This window comes from Macrobrachium nipponense, chromosome 39 (assembly GCF_015104395.2).
Source record: "Macrobrachium nipponense isolate FS-2020 chromosome 39, ASM1510439v2, whole genome shotgun sequence".
NCBI classification, from domain to species: Eukaryota; Metazoa; Arthropoda; class Malacostraca; order Decapoda; family Palaemonidae; genus Macrobrachium; species Macrobrachium nipponense.
In genome coordinates, this window is record NC_061099.1 from 49,119,703 (window position 1) to 49,138,318 (window position 18,616).

Genomic DNA, 18,616 nt, shown 5'->3' on the forward strand with positions numbered 1-18,616 from the left:
GTTTCCTCGCACCATACAGTGAACTTGTATTTGTGGCCACGTAGGCCTCGGTTTATTGAAGTGTTTTCAGCCTATACATCAATATGTTTAGGTAGGTAGCTAACACTAGATTGTTTTTATTAAACACTTGTTCCTGTTATCACTATTTACTTTGCTACTACAGTGGCCCCCCCGTATTCGCGGGGGATGCGTACCAGACCCCCTCGTGAAATCACAAATACCAAATGTCTACTTAACCCTTAAACGCCGACTGGACGTATTTTACGTCGACATTTTTTGTCTCTCGGGTGCCGACTGGACGTATTTTACGTCGACATACACGTTTTTTTAAAAATGCGCGGAAAAATACTTTTAGGCCTACCAGCCAAAAACTCTTGAATCACGCGCCTTGGGGGATGCTGGGAGTTCACGGATCAAGGTGTTGTTTTGTTTACAATCGTTACGCAGGCGCGCAAGCGCGAATTTCTTTCTTGCCGCACTAAAAAGTATCTGTGACACATCTCGGAAATTATTTCGTCACTTTGACATCATTTTTTTACCATTTTAAATTAGCCGTTACATGGACTATTATATATGAAAATGTGCGCATTTTTATGTAGAATACAACCTAAAAATACTCATGATTGTAGCTTTTATCAGTTTTGAGATATTTTCATATAAATAACGATAAGTGCCAAAATTTCAACCTTCGGTCAACTTTGACTCTACCGAAATGGTCGAAAAACGCAATTGTAAGCTAAAACTCTTATATTTTAGTAATATTCAATCATTTAACTTAATTTTGCAACTAATTGGAAGTCTCTAGCACAATATTTTGATTTATGGTGAATTTATGAAAAAACTTTTTCCTTACGGCCGCGCGGTAACTCTTCCGAAAATAATCATACATGCGATTGTGGTAATGTTTGCACCATTTTAAATTAGCCGTTACATAAAGTTTTATATATGAAAATGTGCGCAATTTCATGCACAATACAACTAAAAACAACCCATGGTTGTAGCTTTTATCAATTTTGAAATATTTTCATATAAAAAATGATAAGTGACAAATTTTCAACCTTCGGTCAATTTTGACTCTACCGAAATGGTCGAAAAACGCAATTGTAAGCTAAAACGCTTATATTCTAGTAATATTCAAGCATTTACCTTCATTTTACAACAAATTGGAAAGTCTCTAGCAAATATTTTGATTTATGGTTGAATTTATGAAAAAAATAACATTTTCTTTACGTCCGCGCGGTAACTCTTCCGAAAAAATCATCGTGCGATTGTGGTAATGTTTGCACCATTTTAAATTAGCCGTTACATAACGTTTTATATATGAAAATGTGCGCATTTCATGTATAATACACAAAAAATAGTTGAAGGTTGTAGCTTTTCTCATTTTCGAAATATTTGCATATAAACCACGATAAATAGAAAAAAAACCACGTTCGGTCAAATTTGACTCTACCGAAATGGTCGAAAAACGCAATTGTAAGATAAAACTCTTACAGTCTAGTAATATTCAGTCATTTATCTTCATCGTGAAACAAATTCGAAGTCTCTAGCACAATATTTAAATTTATGGTGAATTAAAAAAAAAAAAAACTTTCCTTCCCTCCGCGCGCGGATTCTCCGCCACAAATCTCCGAAATCCGTAAGTCCCATTCTCGGAATATTTGCTCCGTTTCATATTAGGCATTTCATAGAGTTTTATATATGAAAATGTGCGCAATTTCATGTAAATAAAACAAAAAATATTTGAAAAGTTGTAGCTTTTCTTATTTCCGAAATAATTGCGTATAAAAAAAATATATATAAAAAAAATTCGACATTCGGTCAACTTTAACTCGTCAGATATGGTCGAAAACTGCATTTGTAAGCTAATATTCTTACAGTATAGTAATATTCAATTATTTGTCTTCATTTGAAAGAAATTGGAAGTCTCTAGGACAATATTTGATTTATGGTGAATTTTGAAAAAAATGTGTTTACGTCTGCGCGTTACGAATTCATGCATTATTTTGTGATAATATTTTCTTTGTGTTGCTTTTATCGTTTTACAAATTGTTATATACCAAAATTATTGCAATTTTGTGTACATCACAACGAAAAAAAAAGTAACTTGTTACCTTCAACCGTTTTGCGCACAGCGCGATTTGAATACAATTATATATGAAATTTCGTTTTTGCGCTATCATATATCGCATTATTTATATATGATAATGATAATTTTTTTCATTTCTGATGGTTGCATACTAAACTTCAGGCAATGACAAAAAAAATAGCCAAAAATGAACTCTTAATCTTCAAAACTAAGCGTGCTATGATTTTTTGAAAAAAATATTTTTTCCGCTCCCGCGGTCACTCTGAAACGTCTCCGGCACACGGGAGACATTTTTTTTTTTTACCGCTTCGGCGTTTAAGGGTTAAAGTATTTTCCTACATCAAATATACCATTGAATTGGTATTATTAATATCATTTTAAAGTAATCTTAAACATTTTACCATTAGAATAAACAGCCAATAGGAGAGAGAGAGAGAAGAGAGAGAAGAGAGGAGAGAGAGAGAGAGAGAGAGATCGAGAGAGAGAAGAGGGGAGACGAGAGAGAGAAGAGAGAGAGAGAGGAATGTTATTGTTACTGTTTGAATCTCATTAAACGTAATATTATTTGTAAACTAGTACAGTATATTATTATTTTACCATAAAATGTAGTAATGTCCTTAAAGATATATACTTATACATACACTTCCAGCCCAAACAGAGGGCGAGAGTTACCACTAGCGCATGCTAGTATCTCGTGTGGAGAGAGAGAGAGAGAGAGAGAGAGAGAGAGAGAGAGAGAGAGAGAGAGAGAGGGTTGTCCTTATTTAAAAGAGTGAAATGGATAGATTATTGTACTTCTTTAAAATACTATCACACGTGAATTTTGAGATTAGTTATATTATTATTATTATTATTATTATGCGAAAATATTAATAAACATACACATGTACCATAGAAATTATCTCATATATATCAGCAAAAGAGAAAGAGAGAGAGAATCTCAATGATCCATAGATGGCAACACTGGATTTGACAGTTGGAACCCAGCCAACATGCTGGCTACGCAACAAGACACGGGGTTACATAATTCTTTTTATTTATAAACTAGAATCTTGCTAATTCACTTTAGTATTTTCTTTAATGAATTTATATTATTGCTGTTTACATTAATATTGATATTGAAAATTAGTAAATCATCATCCAAAAACATACATCGCGTTAAGAGAGAGAGAGAGAGAGAGAGAGAGAGAGAGAGAGAGAGAGAGAGATTATCGTAGTATTTGTAAAATACTTTCACATATGATTTTTGTAATTACAGTTATTATTATTATTATTATTATTATTATTATTATTATTATTATTTATTTGAAAATATTAATAAACATATTACGCATATATGTACCATAAAAATCTCTCATCTCAGTAAAAGAGAGAGAGAGAGAGAGAGAGGAAATTTGATGCCCACTTGATGACAGCAACAAATCAGCTCCTTCCCCCTCCGGTCACTTAACTTGATACGTGATACGTATATCTGAGTTTTTTTTTTAGAAAGAATCTGACTGGGATTTCCTTCATTCTTCCATAATTTTTTAAATTTATAAGCAAAAATCTTACTAATTCACTATGGTATTTTCTTTAATGAATTGATATTATTGCTGTATAAATTAATATTAATATTTGAAAATAGTAAATCATATATTTATCATACAAAAAAACATACATCTTTGTAGTAGAGAGAGAGAGAGAGAATTATTATTTTTATTATGTGATATTTAAACTTATTAAACTTACTAGTACAGTATTAATCAAAATTAATATTTGAAAATTAGTAAATCATTTTTGTATCATAAAAATGTATTTAGTCATGAAAATAAACATCAAAATACACTAATTAGTGATTATTTTCGTCGGAAAATTCCGCGAATGGGCGAGTCGCGTCGCGAAAATTTCTAGATAGGTTCCAAAGAAAAACCCGCGAATGTGTGAGTCCGCGAATCCGGAGAACGCGAATACGGGGGGAACACTGTATTACTCATAGATCCAAGGGGCGAGAAAGAAAGGACCAACTCTTAGAGGGGGGGGCCATGGTGATAAAAAGGTTAAGAACCACTGTTCTGGGGTGTAGTGATATGTCTTGGACTAATATACTGCCAGGCAGTGGTTATATGACTGCCTTAGCTCAATCAGTTCATGCACTTTCCTAATAGGAAAATTCTGCTAGCTGTACTTTCTACAATGCTAGGCAGTGAGGATACACCTGCCTTGGCTCAATCCATTCATGCAGGCTTCCCTGATGGAAAAATTCTACTTGCTGACCTTCTATTATACTGCCAGGCAGTGGTGCTGCTGCATTATTGCTTTCTTCACCTGTCTGTTGGGACTTTATGAAAAGTGTATTATTGCACCACTCCTTGAATGATCCCAACAACAGAATTCCACAATATTTTCTCGTCTTGAAAAATGGGAATCTAGGAAACTTGACCCTTGAGAATTTCTTCTTCCTTAGCCTAAGTTAGCTTGATGTGAATCGGAGCCATACAAGGCTGCAGTAGCTACCAAAGGACCCCTCCCAACAACTGAAGAAGAATGTCAATGGCATCAGCACCCCTTTCAAAGCAAACAAGACACTCCTACCAGGAGAAAGAAAAACAAACTCCTGGACTGCGCAAGGAAAGGAAGAGGTGGAGCCCCATAGGACTTGCATAATTGGGGTTGTCTTCTACAGCATAACATGCAGTGGAAGTCCTCCTCTGGGGGGAGAGGGGGTTGGACAATCTTCTCACTTAGTTTTTTTTTTTTAATCCAGATCCCTTTTGAAGGGTGATTCTTGATCTGTCAGATTTGAAGAAACATATTGTTGCATAAACTTTTATATAGTATACTGTACCAGTTTTATGGAAGCCCAGAAATGAGGGATTTTAACTGATGGCCTCCCTAGATGATTGGCTGATACTGGGAGCCACCAGAGAAGAGTGCTGGCAGAACCTGAGAGTGGTAGTTGACAAACTCCAGTCAAAAGGTTTCTTAAAGGGAAGAAGTCCTTCCTTACGTCCAGCTGACCTTTCCTGAAGCCAGGAAACTTAGTTGGGCTACTCTTTTGCAGCCAGCTGTCTCTTCCCAAAGCACTCAAACCAGAGTAATGAAGGACTTAGCAGAGCCCTTGCACAGCCCAGCTTTTTGAAACAACAATTGGAACAAAGTCTAGGCCTGTTACAGTGTGGGTCCATGATAGATATAATCCTGAGATTGCGACTGTAGTAGTTTAACAGTCTGGCTCTCATGCCAGGAAAAGGCTTTGGGATCAGCTTCGTCTGAGTTTGGGAAGATACTGTCTGTGGACCTGGAATGAGGGTCTGGCAAACAGGCTGACCTGACTCCACATTTCGCATCTGGGATAATTCATACGGATACCTCCTTGACAGGTTGGGGAAGCATTGGGAGGATTGTCAATTAGGGGAAAGATGCTGCTTGGAGGGAGGTTCATACATGCTTCCTGGGGCTAGTGGCTGTCTTTTCATCTCAGAAAATTGAAACTCCAAAAGGGACTCATTTTGTTGGTCCTAGATAATATAACTGCAATGTATTCTCTATAAGGTTAGGCTCATGCTGAGCTCCTCTCGATCAGCAACTGCTAACATGCTTCCACAATCCAGAAGTGAACTGGTTTGCTACATTCCAGACCCATCAACTTCCATGCATGTGTCTGTGAACCTGGACATTCAAGCAATGGCAAGCGATGCATCCCTACAAGACTAGAACAATGGAGGACCAAGAAAATACCTTTTCCTTTATTGTCCCAAATTTCAAAGGCTCTGAACAATCTACTGGCTTTCAGCAGAACCACTTAATTAGTGTGGTCACAGAAAACCTACCTTCAGGACATTGCCCATGGGTCCAAAGACACACTTTCCTTGGGTCTTGTGGTGGCTACTCAAGAAGTTGTGTAGCTCACCCAGCTTCCCTAGAAGAACAGGTAGCATCTCGTCTCAGGTCTTTGGTTTCAAAGAGAGTGAGTGAGTGAGTGACCTCCTCCCGTTCTCTTTTTATACACTTCCTCACCCATAGGGCAGCGGGACGGTTAGTGAATCCCCACATGCTGGACAGGCTTGCAATGTAGGTGTGCTACATAACTTGAGTACTGTTCCTGTCTATAATCTATTAAGTATGTAGATTAATAGATGCAAGTCCTTCCCCTTTCTCTAGCAAGGGTTGTCTGACAATAAAACTAAACTTTTTGGTTTTATTATCCTTTTATTGCCTCCGACACTATGGGTTCATCCAAGCCCTTTTCAAATCGGTGGCGCTATAATACCCATTAATTTGAAAGGCCCAGAAGACTTGCAGTTGAACATCACATATGCTCCACAGGTCAGAGGCATGGCACTCCTCCTCCTGCTTTACATAACCAGGGAGAAGGCCCAGATAAGTAGAACTACCAGTAAGTTCAGAGATTTACTCAATCCTTCCACCCGGAAGTTAGTCTCCATATGTAGGAACAAACTGCAAATTTTTAAAGTAATTTGTATTTTTCCTAACATACAAACCAGAAGGTATTTACATGAATGGTCCACCTCAAGCCACCTCTTATCTGCTGCCTTGGCCGAAAGGTGAAGTGAATGTATAATGGCAGATATGGGCAGGACTCCCACCTTACAGTCGTTAGCTAACCACCTTGTTTAAAGTTAAACGACCATTTTCCAAGCTCATGCTGCAAGTATATCCATATGTAAAGACCTTCAAGTTAGTGCGTTAGGAAAAATAAAAATTATTTTAAAACATAGTTTTTCACCCATGCAGCATTGAGAACCAAAAGGCTTTTTACTGTATTCATTTTTAGTTATGTACAGTAATACCCCGAACTTATGCGTGGTTAGGTTTCGGACCCCCTTGCATAAGGGAAAGTTTCACGTAAGTTTGGCACGGTCTCTAAAAATGCTTACTTCTAGTGTTTGAACAATGAATATGACCCTGATCATGGTCCCTAAGTATTAAGCTAACTTTTCAATGAAATTAAAGTTACTATAATTGGATTTAAAATTTAGTTTAATACATTACCCTTAAAAAAGAAATAACTGGTTGGCGTAAATATAGTTACAGTAACAACTACGTACGTACGTATCCCTTTCCATACGTATACTAACGTTACGCCTAATTTATGGGATGCCATTTTCTTTTTCCTTCAGAGTGAAAGAAATTTTCTTTGCATCACTAGGTAAACTTTATAAGTCTGTCATAACGAAGGTAGGTATACAATTCAATGAAATAAAGAAAACATGTATGTACATACGTAATGTTTGCAGAGGCTGAATGTAAAATTCAATCAATTTAAAATCATGAACTACTCTGAGGGCTAACTGTGAGAGAGAGAGAAATATGTAGGGTCATGTGAGGTAAAACTCTGGAGGGGTATCATCTTTAAAAAGTGTGAATGGGATCACATCTTCTGAAAGTACATTAACTGTATGTGCTGTAATTACATAACACAGTTACATACAGATTGTACCAGTACTTTTCTCTGAGGTTAAGATAGTAATTTTCATAGTAATTTTCACAGAATGACAACTCTGTTATGTTTCTGATATGTTTTACTGGTTGATCATGAAGGTTTTATATAGTGACAAACACTGAATTATTTAATGCCTTTGTATATATTTTCAAAAATATAAATGGCGTAGACAGAATCTCCATACTGATTTTACACTTAAAAGCATGAAAACTTAAATTAGTATACTTCAGAAATTAAAAAAAGTTTCTGAAAGGATGTCATCTTTGAAAAGTGCAGTAACTTTGTGAATGGGTATTGCATCTTGTAAAAGTACACATATGCTCTAACTGTAGGTGCTGTAATTACCTTTGTATCATATTTATGCATGTACAAAAAAAATACATTTTTAATAAAGCTTCTATACAGAAGGCTTTAAAACTTGAAAATTTAAATTATAAATTAAACATAAACACTTTCTCAGTGTTTTGCAGTGTTTCTGGAGGATTTGCAAATGTTCACGCTACGTATTGTGAATTTGCACAACTCGAATCACATAAGTTCGGGGTATTACTGTATACTACATTCATGTAGATTTTGGTGGGTTGGAGTTAAATGTGGATACTGCCAAGTTGCAAAGTGTGCATATGCAGATACAGTAATCAAGGAAATACTGTATTATGAAATTTTCATAGGTATACAAACCTAAAACTTAATCATATCATATCTCCCATCTCAAACACCCTGCGTTATCCCATTTCCAACTAGCAGTGAAAGGTGCTCCTTCATGAAAAGCTCTGGTTCTTATGACTCTGAAGAAAATTGGTCATATTTAGGGAAATGTTGCACATGCCTTCCAAGACTGTCATCAGTGTTGCTGGTCTGTACAGGCAGTTCCCAGTTTTTTTTTTTTTTTTTTTTTTTCTTTGGGTGAGGGGTTCTGTTCAGACGGCTTCGGTGATAAGCTAAAATTGGTGATTTATGGCACTTTATAGTGCAAATAACCCAATTTAGATGCTGATAACTGGATTTTGGCACTGATAACCAGTTAATGATGCCTCTCTCAGGTATGTATTGGCGCCAATACTCTATTATCAGTGTCGTCAACCGGAAATCAGCGCGTTTTCGGTACTAGAGAAGCACCATAAAAGTGGATCGCAGATAACAGAGGCTGCCGATAACCGGGGAGTGCCTTTTATATCTGCAGTAACAATCAGTGAAACTAATTTGAAAACTCATCTTTCTTGAAATCACCATTCAATTCACTGTATACTCTTCCTCCTGTTACCCCATAAAATTCTCTTTTCTTGGCCTTTGATTTCTTATTAATAAGGATCTGTTCTTAAGGAATACTGTAACATTAAGCTAACAAGGTTTACAGCTGTGAGGGAGTGGGAGTCAATATTAACTGTTAATTTACTGTTGCACTGTTGCCTCAGGAATGATTTTGGGTAGATTGTATTAATATTTGGATTCTGTCAAATGCACACCTTTTTAATTGGCCTGAGACCTTTATAGGAACCCAAATTAAATTACATTTATTATTTTGCCTCCGTTCTGGCTTTATGTTTCCTAACTCTGTTTTGCATTCTTTAATTTCAGATTCTCATCCAGAAGAACCTTTCTTCCTTCGTCAGTTTTGAGCATCAAGATTTTGGAAATGCACATGTGTTTAATTGTACTGCATGTAACATTACCAATAGCAGCTCTTAAAGTGCAAGAGACAAAGGTGAATTATTGTACTCCTACTTTGAAAATGACAACAGTACATAATCTGTTCTGAATATTAGATTTATACATCAGCAATGAAATCTGGTTGTAGTCCTTCAAGTTATTGTACTTCATTTTTAACAGATTTATTGGATAATCATTTGTAAACAATTTCGCGGCAAGAGTCGTCAGTTGTACGTATTGTCATTACAGAACAAGGTTATGCATCATTCTTGTATGTCATTATGTATTCACTGAAAATATAAGGTTGGTATATTTTAAAGTGGCTCTGTTTGAATGAAGAAGTGTTTAAAGCAGTGATACAGGGAAGTTTTGGTATTACAACCTCTATAAAATTCACAAGCAGAATCTTTAATAATGCTGCTCATAAAGAAATAACAAAAATCTAATACTACTGGAAAGTGTGACAATGTGGCACATGGGCTGAAAGTGGATGCTGGTGCTTTGCAAAGCAAGTAGCATGCACAAGGTCCTAGGGTAAGCAGTGCAGAGCTTGGATTTCAACCTGTAGTATACTGGAGAAAAGATGTTGTGAACATTGAAAGACAAAAGGCTAAAATGAATCCAGACCATTCTTTAGAATTTCCTTTGAAAAGTGAAATGGAAGATGCGTCATCACACCCTTCCATGAATCAGGAAAACAGCAACATGGCTGCTTTTAGTGAAACGAGTAATGATAACGTATCGTCTCTAGATCCACTGATGGTCGTCAAAGCAGAGCTAGAGGTTTTCTGTGACTCTAATGAAGATGGTGAATATTCATATGAAAGGAATTCAGTAGTGAATGAAAAAGATCCACTAACTTTGGAAAATGAAGTAGAACAAGAAAGAAGGAATAGTCATAATGGAGAGAAACCTCTCGGGTCCACTGACTGTGAGAAAGCATCTAAGAAGAAAGTTAATCTTACAAGAAATATCACGAGTCCTACCAAAGAGAAAACGTTCCTATGCAATGAATGTGGGAAAACATTCTCCATGAAACAGCATTTTACAGATCATATGAGAATTCATACTGGAGAAAAGCCATTCGTTTGCAAAGAATGTGGGGAATCTTTTTCCAGGAAATCAAATCTTTCAGTTCATATGAGAATTCACACTGGAGAAAAGCCGTACGCATGCAAGGAATGTGGGAAAGCATTTTCCCAGAAACCGGCTCTTACACGTCATATGAGAAGTCACAGTGGAGAGAAGCCATTTGTGTGCAAGGAATGTGGGAAAGCATATTTGGGGAAACAAGATCTTACATGTCATATGAGAATTCATACTGGTGAAAAGCCATTCACGTGTAAGGAATGTGGGAAAGCATTTTCCTGGAAACTAAGTCTTACAGTTCATATGAGACGTCATACTGGAGAGAAGCCGTTCACGTGTAAGGAATGTGGGAAAGCATTTTCCAATAAACAAAATCACATAGATCATCTGAGAATTCATACTGGAGAAAAGCCATTTGTATGCAAGGAATGTGGGGAAGCATTTTCCTGGAATCAAAGTCTTACAGTTCATATGAGACTTCATACTGGAGAACAACCATTCATGTGCAAGGAATGTGGGAAAGAATTTTCTAGGAAATCAAATCTTACAGTTCATATGAAAATCCATACTGGAGAAAAACCATTCATATGCCAGGAATGTGGGAGAGCATTTTCCAAAAAACCAGATCTTACACGTCACATGAAGATTCACACTGGAGAGAGGCCATTCGTATGCACGGAGTGTGGGAAAGCATTTTTCAGGAAACCAGATCTTAAAGTTCATATGAGAATGCATAATGGAGAGAAGCCATTCGTATGCACGGAATGTGGGAAAGCATTTGCTAGGAAACCAGATCTTACAGTTCATATTAGAACTCATACTGGAGAGAAGCCATTCCTGTGCACGGAATGTGGGAAAGCATTTTTCAGGAAACCAGATCTTAAAGTTCATATGAGAATGCATAATGGAGAGATGCCATTTGTATGTACGGAATGTGGGAAAGTATTTTCCAGGAAAACAGATCTTATAGTTCATATTAGAACTCATACTGGAGAGAAGCCATTCGTGTGCACGGAATGTGGGAAAGCATTTTCCAAGAAACCACGGCTTACTGATCATATGAGAATTCATACTGGAGTTTAGCCATTCATGTGTACAGACTGTGGGAAAGCATTTTCCAGGAAACATATTCTTACAGATCATGGAAGATTCCACACTGGAGTGAAGCCATAAATGTGCAAGGAATTGTGAAGCCTTTTTGGGCGCATTACCATTACAAGCGAAGAGATAGATAAGCCATTCTGGAGAAAAACCTTTTTATTTCAAGGAAATATATGAAGATTTTTTCCACTAAATTTCCTTGTACAAGACACAAGAATTCATACTTGAAAGAAGCTATTTGTGCAAGAATGTGGGAGAGTATATTCCAGGAAACATAAAACATTCGGGAGAATTCATACTGGAAAGTAGCCATTTTTAGTAAAGCCTCACTTATCTGCTGTAATATATCCAAGGCTCTTGTGGAGATTGGAAATTTGTGGATATGGAATAAAAACTCCTCATGGATGTGAAATGTCAATTATTTGGAATTAATCTTACTTTCTGTTGAGGTTTGTAGCAATTGCACAAATGTAATTTGAAGAATAATCTCTGCATTTGGATTGCTCTCTCTCTCTCTCTCTCTCTCTCTCTCTCTCTCTCTCTCTCTCTCTCTCTCTCTCTCTCTCTCTCTCTCTCTCTCTCTCTCTCTCTCTCTCTCTCTCTCTCTCTCTCTTTTGCAGATTTATTTTTAAATGTAAGTATAGTATTTATTAATTTTCATTATTTTCTGTTATATTTAATTTTTTGAAGTTACATTGGTCTACCTATAGGAATTAAAGGGCTCATTGATTTATAATTTATTGATCATTTTATACCTGTGCATATCCTATTATAAATTTTATTGTAAAACTTGTGAAATTGTTGAAAGTAGTAACAGGTTTTGTTGCATTTTTTTCCTTCATGTTCTTGGAAATTAGAATGTCTGTGGTTCCTTTAATTCTTTGCCAATTTGGTAGATGGTTCTCTCACTAAATCCTTTTGCTTCTACTGTGTGTTTTGTAGCCCGTGCGTGATGAGCTGAAGCTCCTTCTTGGGCTATTTCCTTGGAGGAGTATTTGTGGAAATTATATGTAACTTCCTTTGTTTGAGGGCTGATGCATCATTCTTGGGAGACATTCCACTGTTTCTTGTGTTGACCTAGAGGTCCTTTAATGGAAGGGGCTAATCCATGTTTATTGATCCAAAACTATAATTGTTTCTTGCTCACCATCACTTTAAGGTAAATGCAGATATGGCAGAATGTCAGGAAAGCACTGTCAATTTGTCTTAATATTTTCATATTGTTTCTAACAATATTTTTACCAAAAAGCTGCCATCAATTATAATATGTTTCTTAAATAAATCCTGTTTTTAAAGAATTGAAAGGGAGTCTTCAATAGCCTTATGTACACAATGAGAAAAGTGCAGTTCCCTCCAAGAATTTCGATACAGCTACCTTCACCCATTAGTTCCTATTGCATAGGAATGTTATGGTAACACTGCAGGTCTTTGTTTACCTGTTCCAACGTGAATGCATCTTGTTATAACAACAGTCATGATTGGCTGGGGCAATTTATATGCCTTGTTTCTTCATGTGCATTCTTTATTTACATAAATTGTGGTGTATAATGGCCTCTTGATAATGTGGATATATTTACAAAGAAATGAGCTACAAAAATGTAAAAGAGTAAGTTCTTTTATACTAGGTCTAAATAAACAAGCAAAGTAAAAATATTATTCTGTCTTAAGCCATACGTTGTCGAATTCCTCCCACAGACGGGTTTGGATGAAGTTTGCCAAGGTCATTGACTCGATGCATTACTACTTTGTCCTAATTCTAGGCAGATTGAGCCCACAGAATATTTACCAGAAATATTGTCTGTTTCTATGATTAATTTCAGTGAGGAGCAAGTTTGCAGGAGGTTTGTTATATACTACTGAATTCAGATGATATGGATAATTCCATATAATAATGATAATTCCTGTATTATACCTAATTCACGAATAAAACAGAAAAGACATTGATCAACTTGTAAAATTGTGTTGCAAATAAGTTGTAACATTTACCATTTTACAGCCCAAAGGGACCTACAGGATTATACGTTGATCCACGTGACATATGGCTAGCTCAAACAAATTTGCCTCCTAAGCAACCTGTTAAAATCACCCCACACTTATAACTGACTTCATAGCCATGTGATTTTGAATGTGCACCGATGTTGGCATGACTTATGCCTAGTGATGGCATATAAATGGGAGAGATCTGAGTTTTATTTGATGTAATGCTTTATCAATGTTATACATATTTGCCTTAGTTCCTTAAGAAAGCCGATAGGAATTCGTTTTGATAAAGTTATATAGTTTTGTATAATAATATGACTGTGATAAGTGTTATCATGTTGTCGATTCTTCGTTGATGGCTACACATTTTTTTTCTGTCGGCAAGACTATGATAGACGAAAACTATCAGAGAAGTGTAGACAGAAGATATATTGGCTTTAGTTGCTTTGAATGAAGAAAAAGATGTTAAATAACAAACAAGTGATGTGCTACATACTGAATTTTGTATCAACCCCATATGTCAATAGGAGTGCAATGTTGTATGTATAAATTCAGGGGGAATTATGGTTGAAGGATAAAATGATATTGGAAATCTCTCGATTTCTGTGGCTAAAAAAATCAGTCAGTGACTCAAAATTTTGAGTTGCCAAATAACAGTCAATTATTTTTGGTGGGAACCATTGGATAAATAATGAGGAATAAATTGCTTTGTTTAATAGGCATTGTTTTGGGCTTTTGTATCCTTTTCCCAACATAAAAGTGTAATTTATGCACAAAATATAGATAATTTGTTTGTAACATTAATTTTTGTCTACCAGGGGTCATGGTGACTCATGAAGTTCAAGACTATGCAATTGATGGTTATCTAGCAAATTGACTACAGGGGAAGGTCAAGAGATCATTGTCTATGAGGATTCGCCAATCAAGAAATTAGGAGTAATATATCTCCTACCACCGAATAGTATTTAACTCGAAGACTGATTCATGGCAAAATAATCCACGGTACTTTACAAAGGAGACTGTCTATTTTGATATGTAATTCTACTGAAGCTCTAAATCGATTTGTTATCTTTAATCAAAGATACCATAAATAAAATCCAATTTGAATGAGCCTTTTAGTTTCAGAGGAAAAATGCAGCACACTGCTTGACAATAGACTAGAGAACAAACAAGGAAACATTGCTGAAAAAGGGATTTTGACGTAAGGAAAAATCTATTTCTGGGCGATTGGCTCGTGTCGCCAGCGAAATATCCTTTAATCTATTATTTCTAGGGTAAATGTACTAACACATACCAGAGAATAAATAAAATAAAGAAAAAGGTCAGTATAACTGACTCGCTCACCCTCCAAGAGGGTGTCGGTATGAACACTAGGCGAGTGAGACCACTACCACGAGCCAAATACCAATAGAAATCTCCCACAACAAAAACCCTCCATGAGGAGAGCCGACCCACAGAGTGAGCAGCTCGTACTACTACTACTCCATCCCATGCTGCCGACTGCTGCGCCTCTGGTGGCCATCCTGAAGTTAGCAGACAATCTTGGGCGAAGGGATGGGTAGGGTGGGATTTCGCTGGCGACACGAGCCAATCGCCCAGAAATAGATTTTTCCTTACGTCAAAATCCCTTTTCTGGGCTCAGCTCGTGTCGCTGCGCGAAATCGTACCAGAGAAATAGCACAAGATTGTAAACAAAAGTAATAAAATAAATCAGAATAGGTCTCAAATAAAAAATAAAGTAATATAAAAAAGAATAATTGCTAAAAAGATACAAATACACAGTGATACAAAATAGAAATATGCTTAAATTACCCTTAATTCTAACATGTTTTTCTTATCATAAGGTAATTACATATGTACAGAGGTAAATTGGCTTACATGTAACAAAATGGTATCTGTGTAAAGGCATGTATCAAAACATAATAGCAATTAAAATAATCAAATGAACCAATTAAACAACAAGGATAATATATAAGGAATGCATATGACTTAATATACAAAACCCAAATAACCATTATAAATGAATATGTATCCCCTAGCATAAAAATAAGGGGGTAACATCCATGAGATCAAAATCCATAATCATCTGTGAGTGTCCCTAGTCAAAAAATAGGGGGCACACACTACATCATCATAAAAGCAGCTAAGACACCAGGTGAATGTAAATGAACACGGTAGGAATAGACGAACTGTTGGGTGAAGCAGTAGAAAGGAGGACTGAATCTTCTACTACAATTTAACTAGAATCAGGGGAAACTATGTTTCCCGCTGCTACTGCTGAAAATTTCAGAGCTTCCAAGGACTTAAGGTAATGGCGTTTGAACACACTGTCGGCGATTTCCATCCGGTATACTTTTTCAACTCATCGAAGTTCATGTGTTGGAAATAATTAATTGAGGGTGGCTACTGCCCTGACATCATGTACTTTCGGGAAAGAGTCAGGATTGGCTTGCTTAATAAAGTACAGGATTTGTTGCCTGATGCCTTTAATGGATAAAGTTCCACCTTTTTCCCTCTTAAAGAGGGGACCCGATGAGGATGAGGAGGTCCTGGACAGAAAGGCTCGTAAAGTTGTAACTGGGCAAAGAGATACGTCTTGTGGAAGGGGTAGTACCTTCCAAGGTTCCCACCTCACCAAAGGGTCTTCATTCTTTGCTAAAAAGCTACGTTCCGGAGAAAGTAGTACCTCCCCTGTGGGAAGGAATTGAATATGATCCGGATCTCTGGACAAAGCCGACAGTTCTGAAATTCTTGCTCCTGAAGCTAAGCTTAATAAAAACAGTGTTTTCCTCAAGAGCATTATAAACGAGCATGTGTCATTATCGGTTTCTGAAGCCAGTTTTAGAACATCGTTTAAGAACCATGAAACTGACGTAGGCCTTACAGAAGGTCTAAGTCTAGCACATGCCTTAGGAATAGACGAGAAGTAGGAATCCGTCAAATCTATGTTGAACCCAAATTGAAATATCTTTTTCAAGGCTGACTTGTTTGTCGTAATCGTGCTAGCTGCTAAACCTTTTTCAAATAAGGATCTGAAAAAGGATATAGCTGAATTAACTGTCATGATTCTAATATCAGATTCTCTCAGGAAGATTGCTAACTTTTTGACAGCAGCATCATACTGTCTCAAAGTTGAATCCCTTTTATCGGATTCCAGGAAGAGAATATTCTGAGGGTCAATATTCGCATCTCTTTTTGCCGCAAACTTCATGAAATCCATAAAGTTAGGGTTTTGAGAATCCCTGAGGAAGCGAACACAGTCTTCGTTTGTACTGACTGGGAGAGCCTGGGATTGGGGATCCGAAGAGGACGAAGGCCCAGCTCCAGAATTAGGGGATACCAATTGCTCTTCGGCCAGTCTGGGGCTACTAGAGCCACTTGACCCTTGAACGTCCTGAGTTTGTTTAAAACTTTCATAAGAAGATTCACTGGGGGGAAGACATAAATCTTCTTCCAGTTGTTCCAGTCTAGAGCCAGGGCGTCCGTGGCATAAGCCAGAGGGTCCAGGTTGGGGGCTACATAACAGGGGAGTTTGTGATTCGCTTGGGACGCGAAGAGATCCACCTGTAGCCCTGGGACTCTTTGAAGGATCCATTGGAACGAACTGTTGTCCAGTGACCATTCCGACTCTAGGGGTACTGATCGGGATAACGCGTCTGCTATGACGTTTCTCACTCCAGCTATGTGAGTGGAGGAGAGATGCCAACTGAACTTGTCTGCCAGGGAGAAGATGGCTACCATCACATGATTTAGATGACGTGACTTGGAGCCTCCTCTGTTTATACAATGTACTACCACTGCGCTGTCCAGAACTAGCTTTATGTGGGAGTACTTTGGTGGGCGCAACCTTTTTAGAGTCAAGAACACTGCCATTGCCTCCAGTACGTTTATATGGAACTGACTGAACTGAGGTGACCAAGTTCCTTGAACCTTTTGGACCTGGGAATACCCTCCCCAACCGCTTAAGGACGCGTCTGTGTGGATGGTAATCCCTGGTGGAGGGAACTGAAGGGGTACTGACACTGACAAATTCTTGACTTTCGCCCACGGCCGAAGTCGATTCTTTAGAATCAGAGGGACTGAGGATAGTTTGTCCCTGGACCTGACATTTGCTCGTGAGCGCCAGATTCTGGTTAGGTCTTTCAGTTTGGCTTTCATTAAGACGTTCGTCACTGATGCAAACTGGAGAGAACCCAGGATCCTCTCCTGAGCTCTCCTTGACGCCAGTTTGTGACTTAGAAATTGCTTGACTGACTTCGCTATTTCTTTCCTTTTGGTTGATGAATCGACAGAGTATGGGAGGATAGATTCCATTGAATGCCCAGCCACTGAAAGTCTGACTCTGGAGTGAGTCTTGACTTGGTCCTGTTTATCTTGAAGCCTAGATATTCCAGGAACTGAATCACTTTCAGTGTAGCTCTGTAGCATTCCTCGACTGTTGAAGCCCAGATCAACCAATCGTCGAGATACGCTACTACCATAATCCCTTGCGATCTGAGTTGTTGTACTACCACTTCCGCTAGTTTCGTGAACACCCTGGGTGCCACGTTGAGTCCGAAGGGGACTACCTTGAAGGAGAATGTCTGGTCTCCTATCTTGAAACCCAGATATGGACGGAAGTGTCTTGCAATAGGGATATGATAGTAGGCGTCTGTAAGATCGATAGAGGTGGTGACGGCCCCACGGGGAAGTAGGGTCCGCACCTGTGAGATCGTGAGCATCTTGAACTTGTCGCAGCGGATGGCTAAGTTTAAGCGGGACAAGTCTAAGATTACCCTTCTTTTTTGTGAGCCTTTCTTTGGCACGCTGAACAAGCGACCTTGAAATTTTAACCTCTTGACTCTCGCTATAGCTCCTTTCTGAAGGAGGTCCTCTGCGTACTCTGTCAATTCCTTGGTAAGGAAGTTGACGGAAAGGTCTGGATGGAGGTGGGTTCGTTCAACCAGCTCCAACCCAGGCCTTTTGACACTATGCTCTGAGCCCATACGCTGAAGTTCCACCGGTGGCGAAAGTGAAACAGCCTCCCTCCTACCTGAAGTTCTTCATTGGTTCTGGTAACCGCCTCGGCCTCCTCTGAAGCTGCTCCCCTGTTAAAGGGGCCTCCCGATCCTCTCCCACGAAAGGAACGCTTACCTCTGCCTCCCTTACCCGAGCGGTCATACTTCTGCGAAGCTTGACTCTCGAAGGCTTGATTGTAAGCTGGGGAGATGGCGTAAGAGGTGGAGGCTGAGGCTGAGGGGATATCACATAAATTGGCTGTG

At 38.0% G+C, this 18,616-nt stretch overlaps 1 protein-coding gene across 1 annotated transcript in view; it reads left to right on the forward strand.

The window, feature by feature from the left end:
* Positions 1 to 12,679, forward strand: part of LOC135210328 (gastrula zinc finger protein XlCGF57.1-like) — a 75,010-nt gene extending 62,331 nt beyond the window's left edge. The window contains exon 2 of the mRNA XM_064243214.1: positions 9,114 to 12,679. Within this exon, the coding sequence (XP_064099284.1) occupies positions 9,801 to 11,357 (1,557 nt within the window). The 5' untranslated portion in view covers positions 9,114 to 9,800 and the 3' untranslated portion in view covers positions 11,358 to 12,679. The remainder of the gene's footprint in view (positions 1 to 9,113) is intronic.
* Positions 12,680 to 18,616: the final 5,937 nt, after the last annotated feature.